The 10,460-nt window shown below is 37.4% G+C and overlaps 1 protein-coding gene across 5 annotated transcripts in view; it reads left to right on the forward strand.

Annotated features, from left to right (window-relative positions):
• Positions 1-10,460, forward strand: part of celf6 (CUGBP, Elav-like family member 6) — a 191,243-nt gene that overhangs the window by 151,064 nt on the left and 29,719 nt on the right. For 3 of the 5 annotated variants that reach the window (XM_015391661.1, XM_015391684.1, XM_015391677.1), the window contains exons 6-8: positions 4,103-4,276; positions 5,176-5,323; positions 10,304-10,453. In XM_015391661.1, the coding sequence (XP_015247147.1) occupies positions 4,103-4,276; positions 5,176-5,323; positions 10,304-10,453 (472 nt within the window). The remainder of the gene's footprint in view (positions 1-4,102; positions 4,277-5,175; positions 5,324-10,303; positions 10,454-10,460) is intronic. The other 2 variants (XM_015391669.1, XM_015391692.1) reach the window with 2 other exon arrangements.

The raw sequence follows: 10,460 nt of genomic DNA on the forward strand, positions 1-10,460 counted from the left end.
ATATATATATATATATATATATATATATATATATATATATATATATATATATATATATGTATATGTATATATGTGTGTAAACCATACCTGTACCATACCTATTGGTTTGAAGAGAGAAAAACCTGACTAAGATATTGTTGATGGAGAGGTCTGCTTGTCGGGACAATAATTTTATTTTTGTTCTGGGTGACAAATCGAAAAGAATTTAATATTAGTTCAGACTTTATGCCGAAACATTGCAGAGCAGGTTCATTTCAGTGTTGGTGTCTTCAGACAGAGCTCTCTGCTGGAAGGTAGCAGACCCAGCCAGACTTGCTTCATCTGGAGTCACGCTGTAGTGACTACAGACAGCCTCAGGCGTTCACTGTCACAAAACTCATAATGCATTCTTCATGAGGTATTAAAAGAATATAAGAAAACACAAATACAGAAGGAAGAAAATTAGGGAATCTAAATGCCAGTTACCCATGCTGTGGGCAGGGTAGTGCAACAAGGCTGCAAGAAGATGTTTGCTCACTGCCAACCTCATTAAATCTAACCGCCCAGTCCCCTAAACTGCACCACAAAGTTGAGAAAGCATAGAGAAAAAAGGTCATGAGGTGGAATGAAATGAAATTAAAACAGGAAAACTGGTGCCGTTAACACTGCCATATCCAAGTATTGATTTAACTAATTAAAATGACACCAAGGGAGTAACAACAGATGGGTCTCCTCTGGCCTGAGGTGGGGTGCTGGCTGGCTCTGATAGGTTCCCATCTGAGATACGCTGTCCCGCGGGTCCTCTGTGATGCTTTCCATCATTCCAGACTCTTCTTCATATTTATCTACAGCCAAAACATTTCCTTTCCAATGCTAAAGACCAATTTTGGGTAACAGCAACAGCAACAAGAGTTGTGTTCTTTATAAACACATTTCTTTTATTATATCAACTGTAATCACGATGTAAAAGTAATTGCATTGTTCACTTATAAGAGAACTGTGAAATAAATATTTATATTATTGTTATTTGGTTAATAACATAAGAATTTAGAAAGTTCCTGTATACTTGCACAAGAAACAGATGTGCTCGACATTTCCGTACCTAACAGTCTTCTGACATTTTTATTTTCAACTCATTAAAAAAATATGGAAATGTAAATCAAAGCCAAAAATTGCACTGAACCGGTCAGGATAAGGCTATTTTTCATCGCTCTCAGTTGTGATCACGGGGACCTTCCCTCCTAATGTGTCTGCTTTTAAGAAAACTTAGTAATCGTATCCTGATTGCCGTAACCCCCAACTCACCTCAGCTGTTTCTGTCTTTCTGTCCTGATGGTATTCCATGTTCTTTCCAAGCATGCACTGCCTGTAATTAAATAGAACCTACGTCCTCTTGACAGTGTCTGCTTTTTTGCCTGGTAGCCTCAAAGCCTCTATATTTGTCTTTCACTCATGCATACCCTGCATCCTTTGTCCAAACGAGAAAGTGATTCTGGACTGTGTCTTTCAAATGATTTAATTGGATGCAAACTCAGGAGCATGGACATCAATATGGAACTATATCTGCCATAAGGAAGAGCCATTAGTCAATACTTCGCCCTCTACATGCCGAAGGCTTTTGTCAAACCTAATTACCCCGCACTATATTCAGTGAAGCTTTACCAGTGGGAAACTGGCACTCCTGTGGGATCTGGTTAGGATCACAGTTCACTCCTAGTGTATACAGTGGAGTTGGAAGGTTCACAAAAGCAAAGAGCACTCACTGTTCTCTTCCACTGAAAGGTGACAGCTAAGTGAGTGCACTCTTGCAAGGTGCATATTCATTTGCGTTTCATGTGAAAACTGGACGGTAATATAAACTGGAGATTGGGTTGTACATTCCCATTCCAGCTGTCAGCAAGTAAAATGCGAGATGTTAGTTAGTTAGATTTAGGTTAGTTAAAATCTAATATCCCCATTTTCCTATAAATCATATCTTCGCTCAGATCAACTTTGTTGAGTATATGTTAAGGGGCGGTTGTACCATTTGACAAAACTAGGCAGTTGCCTAGGGCCCCAAGTTCCTGGGGGCCTCATAAAACTTTACATGTGTGGTTAATACAGCTTTTACTTATTTGTGCATATTGATTATGTTTTTGATAAAAATCCTTTAATTAAAAAGGCCATCACAATACTTATAATATTATGTGTGTCTCGGGGCCCCATGCCTCATTTATGTAATGTAGTAGCAGGATATAGCCTTTGTTTCAGTTGGTCATGAGACAAGGGATTTATTTTTTTTTTATTATTTAAGAGTGCTTAGTTCGGGAATTTGTTGATGGTCCCTAAAAGATTCACCGCTCGTAAGAACGGGAAGTAACAGTAAAGTCTGAGCTCCTGAATCGGATCGATCGTGAGATAGGTGCGGCCAACTCAGCAGAGCTTGAATATCCAGCTTCTAACTAACTTCCCTGCAGCAATTCATGACAGATTTCTGAAGCAGTCTTAGAGATCACAAAGTTCTTGTTCTCCACACAGAGTTCTTTCTATATTGTGGTATTTGGGAGCAACTTTGTCAAGAAGAGCCAGTGCCACTGCAGCCATGAAAAATTCTGCAGGCAACTGTTAGGACAGCTCAGTGACAGAACTAGGGGGCTATTTCATAATTCGGATAATGAAAAAATATAGTTTTGACTAGTTCAAATTAACTGAAATATCTTCATTATAATTCCTGATCTATGACACTTTAAATGACAAATCAGGTGATGTAATTTGAGATATCTCAAAAGGCATTTTCACTCTCCATAATATGATTAAAGATATATTGAATTGTTATTTTCCCTAGACATACCGTAATATAATTTCTGAAAAACATAATTGAGGGAGGTCAAAATTTTGTTAATAATGTTTGTCTCTTCTATTAAAACTTCTATATCATTATAATGGTTCTGGATTATGAGTTGTCTTCTCAGTTCAGAGGGCCCAATACCTGTGTTTACCTAGAGCCCCAAATTTCCTAAAGCCACCCCTGAGTATATTAACAGACAATCTTTCAGACAAAGAAAAAAAAAACTCTTTGCATGAGTTACTATGGACTTCTTCATGTTGCCACATTTCTGTTTAGTGAGATTAAGGAGTTACCTTTGTCAAACTGACATTATTAGACCAAAAGTATTCATACTCCTTAATTATGTGTTTGTTTTACAATTTAGATTCTAAAAAGTGTTGCATTTACTGTAGGAAAAAAAAAACTTAAATGTTAGACAGATTAGGTTATGTGATCAATTTTCTCTTAAAGGCCTGGCAAGTTAGGCTAGGTTGCAACTGATAGATGCCTGGTGTGAGGGAATGCTTTCAAGACAATGAGTCGATACAATCAGCAGGTTTTCCTTAGATAGAATACTTTGAACCTTTATGATTGTATGATCTGGTTGAATTGTCTCTACAGTGTAAAGTACCTTCAGATGACATACCTGGTAAACTGGTGCTATATACGTAAATAAACTGAACTGAAATGAACTGAACTAAATAGGTGATGTCATCATTGGTGTGCATTTATTCCATACCTTTTCTGTTTTAAAATAATGAATAGATTTCCAACCCTGCTTTCAACATTTAGCAACTATACCCTGACCAGTATGGTATAAATGATTATTTTATTCTTCTTTTATTCATTTCTTTCTTTCATCCATTCACTTATTCATTCAATGATTCTTCAACATATCATTTGTTTATTAATATTCTCCAACAAAACCTTTTTGTCCTTCAAAAAACTGACCTGATTTGCTAACTTCCTCCTTTCGTAATGCAGGTAGTATAATAATAAACTACAGGATTTGATACCAATGCACATATCACTTTTTTAAATGGGTTTGTAAGACTTTTAAAAACACATATGCTTTTGCTTTCAGTTCACAGTTGTGTGCTACTCTGTGTTGGTCTGTCATCAATCTCAGTATCAATCTCAATAAGATACTATGAAATTTTTTGCTTTGACATGATAAAATGTGAAAAACATTCAGTTAGTATGAATACTTTGGAAGCTTTGTTGCCATTTGTATGAATGATTGAAATTTCAGGCAGTGCAATCTTACAAGCATTGGTTGCCTATTCTGTTAACCTTGTAAACTATGTGTCGTCGCAGGGTGCCTCGTCCAGCCTGGTGGTCAAATTTGCAGATACTGATAAAGAGAGGACCCTGCGGAGGATGCACCAGATGGCGGGCCAGCTCGGCATCTTCAGTCCCATGACCATCCAGTTTGGGGCCTATGGCGCCTACTCTCATGCTGTAAGTCTCAGCCCAGCGGGAGAGGAGACGGTGAGCTTTAAAAAAAGAAAGAACAAAATGTTGTGATCAGAGGTTTGATTTTGCTTTCTCTCCAACTAGGCATGTGACACTCAAGAATTTTATGAAATATTCACAATTGAAAAATCACTTATATTTGAAATGGTCTGTAGCTTCTTTAAGGATAATTTTTTTTAAAATAGTTCTGATCGATGTATCTACTTGTATTTTTTTTTTCCTTAATGAGTTTGTGATGTTATCTCTAAACTGAAATATGCATGTCATATTTGCACATCTACCCTGCATATAGTGTTCACTTTGTATTCATCTTTCATTCCAGTGTATCCTGACCTGTATAAGAATTTAAACTGCTAACTCTAGCCTGCCTCTTTTAGATATACTTTTCTGCTCAAGAAGAGGTGCATTTTATTACAAAGAAGAGACCTGTTCACCCCTTACGCCCTTTCCTGTCAGCCAGGCCCACCCCTATTTCATATTCACACATGAAAGTCACAGTCTGAGTTAGGAGTCTGTGAGATTTTGCACTCACACAGTAGCTAACAACTCATCCTGACAGGTGAGAATCGCCCACTCGCACTCTATCTCTCGAACTCTGTGACTGAACCCCGCCATTACTGCTTTTTTAATCCCATATACAGACATACAGGTATACATCGAATTCAGCATTCTTATTGCTTTTATCTTCCTTCCATGTAATGAGCACAAGGCCAGCAAAGCCTTATAGTAGCCTGCAAGCAAAGCTGCAGGACAACCCAAGTCATTCAGTTCAAGAACAAGGCATGGACCTAAAAAACACATGTGAGAGAAAACATGCTCTGTTTTGCAGCTGTATGACTCATCTTTCCTTTTCTTTCCTCCCCTTTATCCCTCTCACCATTCTCCTCTCCCCCCACTGCTCTTTAATCCTACAGCAGATGATGCAACAGCAAGCAGCCCTGATGGCAGCAACACAAGGGTCCTACCTGAACCCTATGGCCGCCATTGCTGCTGCACAAATGCAGCAAATGGCAGCTTTTAATGTCAATGGTCTGGTGGCTACTCCCATGACACCGTCTTCAGGTAAGCACTAAGTCTTAGAGTTCACTGGGACAAGTTATCATTCATCATGGTTGTCTTATAATAGCTCACAGATGCAGGGAAACATGTTTTATTGTGATTACACTGTCACAAGTACAGAGCAACGAAAATAACTCTCTGCATTGAACCCATCCCCAAGGGGAGCAGTGGGCTGCCATCGTTCGGCGCCCTGGGAGCAGTGCTGGGTTAGGGTCTTTGCTCAGGGACCCAGAGTGGCAGTCTGTGGGAGTGGGGCTAGAACTAAGAACCTCTGGATTCCAAGCACAATGCCCTAACCACTAGGACGCTACTTCCCACTTAGTATTCAGAAAATTACTAAAATCATTAAGGCATATTACATTATGATTTTTTATGTTGCTTCTTTCTATTCAATTAATTGGGATTTGGTTTATTTATATAGCATCAAATCACAAGAAATCTCATGACAAAACTCATTTTATTGTCTATGATTTGAAGATCCAACGGGCCCTGAAAAACAGGCTTGAATTGAAAGGCAACCAAACTTTTGTTTAGCTTTTTTTCCACAGGGTTCAACACCTATCCAGGATTCTTTGTCAATTCTGTCGGCTCGCACCAGAGCAATCTGTAGTTGGAGTTATGGATTTGGAGAAATTAACTGAGCAAAAGTGTAGTTTCCTTCCAATTTAAGCCTTTTTTGTGGTTTCCTTGACCCAGATAACTGAGAATTTATACAGGTAACTGTTCCCAGAAATATCCAGAAATATAGAATTAGTTTAAATCTGTACTCAAAAAGTATACAAAAACATTCAAGTTCAGTTAAATTCAATCCAAATTCTAACCTCTTTGATATGGGATTTAAATGACAGGTCCTGATCAAAAGTAACACCAAGATTTTTTTACTTTATTATCTGAGATCAATTTAGTCCCATCCAAATGAAGTGACTAATTAAGACTCTAATAAAACAATCAATACCCCCCAAATTATATATCAAAACTGAACATGATGTAAATGCTGTTTGAAGTAAGGGAGCAATCCTACAGGCAAAAATGTCTGAGGTCATTTTATGGCCCAACAAGGCATTGGTACAATGATACGACGATAGGTGATCGAGAGTCTGTGTGCATGCAAACATATGTGGACAAAAACTAGATTAGTAGAATTTTATAGGTAGAAAAAATAAACACCTCTGCACAGCTTGGAACAGATTAATGCAATGGGGAGCAATTCTATATGCAATTGAAAAAAAAAAAGAAAATCATAATTGAACCAAATATTCCAGCATTTTTAAAACAGAAAAAAAGTATATTAACATCCAATTGACAACAACAATTAAAGAGTATGTCAAAGGACTCTCCAAACCTTCAATGTTAATTGACTAGCTCCTCAAGAAGCATAGTAACGTTTTATTCGGTTATTATGCCCCTATCTTGTTGAGCAATATTTTAAGATTTATTTCAATTTTTTTTAATATTAAATATTTGTCATTTTCATTTTCCTCTTTTTTGTTAGTTTCTTTTGTTTGTAGTACTGTAGATACTTTTTCAAAGTACACTATAAAGGGGGCGGAGCTAAACAGGTTTGCACATCTTATGTTTTGGTCATGCATGCTCTATAGATCACTTATTGTATGCACGTTTGTTTTTCTTGCCTAAGCAATGTAATAGTTCCTGCTTGGATTCTTGGTGTTTTAGCAAACCAGATCATGTCAGATTCCAAGAGCCTGGGTGGTTAGGAATTTCTATTTCTTTTACATATTTTCCCCCAACACCAAATAATTAGAAATTTTCTGCTGTGTTATCATATGTTGAGGATGGTGATTTTTTAATATTTACTCTTACTTCAAGATGATGCCTTATTTAAAGCTGTTGTAGTATCTTAAGTATATTTTTTGTCAAACCAAACCTTAATAACATTGTCATTTTTTAGATCCTTCTATCTCATTGGAGGGCCAATCTTTCATAGAAAATTAGGGACTGTTTTTTTGTTTGTTTGCATGTTTGTTTGTGTTTTTAGCAAACAAATAAATCAAACCAAAGTTGGTCAAAGTTGCAGTAAAGCCTATTATACAATTTTTTTTTAAATCTAGTATTGAATATAGTAAAAGCCATTTTATTTGTTTAAACAATAAATAATAAATATCTCATCCTTCTATAGTCAGTTAAGAATGCTGTTGCAAGGCTTCCAAGCAACACAAGAAAGATAAAGAGACTAGAAGTCCTTTTACACTTACTACAGTACCTCGTTGAATGCATTTGTAAATCTTTATTTTTAGAGACCCTTTCTTTATTTGGATCCTCTAGAGCTCTACATCTGTTCTAGACATCAGAGGTATACCAGCCAAAGGCTGTTAATGGTTCCACAAATGCTTTTTAAGACCAGAGGATATAAATCCCTTGCCCTTAACATTGGCAAGGTGGGTTGCCACAATCTCTATACTGTCTTGATTCGTTCAACCTTTTAAAGACAACTAAAAACTTATTGATGGAGAAGTTTAATTGTTAATGTTCTCCATTTTATGTGTTTTTATTATAAATCACTTTGTTGTTTTGACCTCTCAGAGATGCTATAAAAATAAAGTTTACTTACTTGCTTTTAGATCTAAGCTCTGTTTTACTGTAAAGCCAAAACTCATAAGTTAAATTAAAGAAAGTAGAAGCTTGTGCTGAGGGAGGCTTGGTGATAGAAGATGTAGTGCAAATCCATACACCATTGGCAGGCACATGATAGTTCCTACCTCCTTTCTGCTCACACATTATCTCTTCGTTCTTGCTCTGCAAGTGACATTCTCCCTCTGTCTCTCTGATGTTGTGTGTTTTCTGGGAACTCAGCCAATGCAATAACTTGGGATGCAGAGTCCTTGGCTTATACAATATAATAGCAAAGATTTGTGTGAGATAATCCTGGACCCCAGTCTGAACTATCTTTTTGGCCCTTGTCATAAGGAGCTTTGAAGGCTTGACACTAAGTAGGCAGGATGCCTGAAGGCTAGGCTGTTGCAAATGTATTATATAAAGTGGCTTGATGCTGTACCTGGCATTTGTAATCCACAAGGCCTACATATTCTTGCTAATACCTATCAAAGATAATCCTACATGACTTAAATGTCCTTCACTCAGATAAGAAAAAAAAAATAAAATTCCATCATTACAAAAGGCCACTGGCAAGGTGACAGACTCTGATTCTTAGAGGAACAAAGTAAAATACATTTTGTGCATTTAGTGTAGCATGCAAGTGCATTTAAGCAAATTAGACTATAATGAAAAATTTAACTTAATCTATTAATTTAACTTAGAGAGTGAAAATATGTCTTCATGTCACAAACATATTATATAGATGTATTACATACAGGGAGTTTAATTCTATTTATGCCTCAATTACAGTAAATTAATACTCCGAGCAATATTACATACACCATTTAATAAAACATTTTATTAGAGAAATGTTGCTATTGCTATATTTATCCTTCAAAATCACCAGGAAGAGTGCTGATTTAGCAAATGCTCAGCAGGTGGTACCTTATACTGCAAGAGCATCAACCACATTAGCTTATTACTTAAGGGGTTTTTCTTTGTTGTTCTTCGTGGTTGTTCTCAGAGGGATGTATTCAAGCATATTAATAAGAAGTTCACTGGAGGGAAAAAGTAGGGTGGAAAAGGTGATTAAATGTCTGTAAGACGTATAGGACTTAAATGTATGCAGAACACTGGCTACACATGTTGTAGTTCTTGTGGCAAAGCAGTGTCGGACCACAGGCAATGTTATAACAAGCTGACCTCAGTATAGTTAAAAACAAGAAAAAACATCTGTATTGTATTTCAAACTCAATGTTGCAGAATCACAGAGTAACAAAACCTACTTTGATGCTTTAATAACCATGATATTAGTGTGTTCGACTAGCTGAAAACTTATTTGCCCTAAGACCATTGTCCTGTTAAAGCCAGGCATATGCTGTGCAATATTTTCAATCGTTGCACGCAACTACAGCTCAAACTGTACGACAAAACCTCAGGGTTTAAAAGTTCAAAGCTCACGATGCATGATCTCACACTGTGCTACCCGATCGCTCTGATGCAATCTACCTGCTCACACTGCACAACCAAAAACCACACATCGGACTGAGCGCCGAGAGATAACGCTGGTTGAACTAGTCAATCTGGAAGAAGAAGAGGAGCTCTCTTGTTTGCAAATGCGCAGTACATGAGGTTCTGGTATATCGGCTCATAGCTCTGCTTTGGCAGCAGGATTTGCTTGCAAACACCTCACGATGGCCGAACTGAATTTGAAACATTTTTGACCACCTACCGATTCCTGATCGGTAGGTGGTCATGAGAGGCTAATCGGTCCTCGTTACCTCTGTATACTACACGATGCAGGACGCATGATGATGCTGAAACTCAGCACGATCAAAAAATTCTCGCCAACTGGACAATCAGCCCGAAAAGGGCAAAAAAACATCGTACAGTGTATGCCCGACTTAAGACAGGCATACGAGTCACTAGAACCAACAATGCCAACAAGCCTAAGATTTTTTTTTTTAAGTATATAGCTTTCATTAACATCTCACTTTAGCATTTTGAGTTGAAATTTCAACATAAACATACTTTTAATAATATTTGATTGATAAATTTAATCTTTGACTTAAAAACACAAAGCATCATACATTGGGAAAATGCTGCCAAAATTATTGAGCTTTTATATGTCGCCCAACATTAATCCCAAGGTTCGTTTTTCTGTGTTTGATTGCACTTATTGCCTAATTATAGACTAATTATCTATTGAACCCAGAGTTATGACCATATAACAAAAGGTGACTTGGGTGTTATAGAAAGCCTGAGTTTGGTATGGGACAGTTATGCTACTGTTTTGTGATTTTCTTTTTCAGTTAACAATATCATATATTGAGGGAGGAAATTAAAACGCCTCTTCTTGTTTGGCATTATGCCTTATCAATCAACTCGCTGCAATCAACTTGCCTTGGTAAGCTCAACATCTGTTTGCAGGCACCAGCACACCCCCAGGCATTTCTGCTACAGCCGTGCCAAGCATAGCCACACCTATTGGGGTTAACGGTTTCAGTGCCCTACCACCTCAAAGCAATGGCCAGCCAACATCGGAGCCCATCTATACTAATGGCATCCATCCTTACCCAGGTGAGGA

Source organism: Cyprinodon variegatus, unplaced genomic scaffold, assembly GCF_000732505.1.
Source record: "Cyprinodon variegatus isolate N-32 unplaced genomic scaffold, C_variegatus-1.0 Scaffold22, whole genome shotgun sequence".
In the NCBI taxonomy this organism is placed as follows: Eukaryota; Metazoa; Chordata; class Actinopteri; order Cyprinodontiformes; family Cyprinodontidae; genus Cyprinodon; species Cyprinodon variegatus.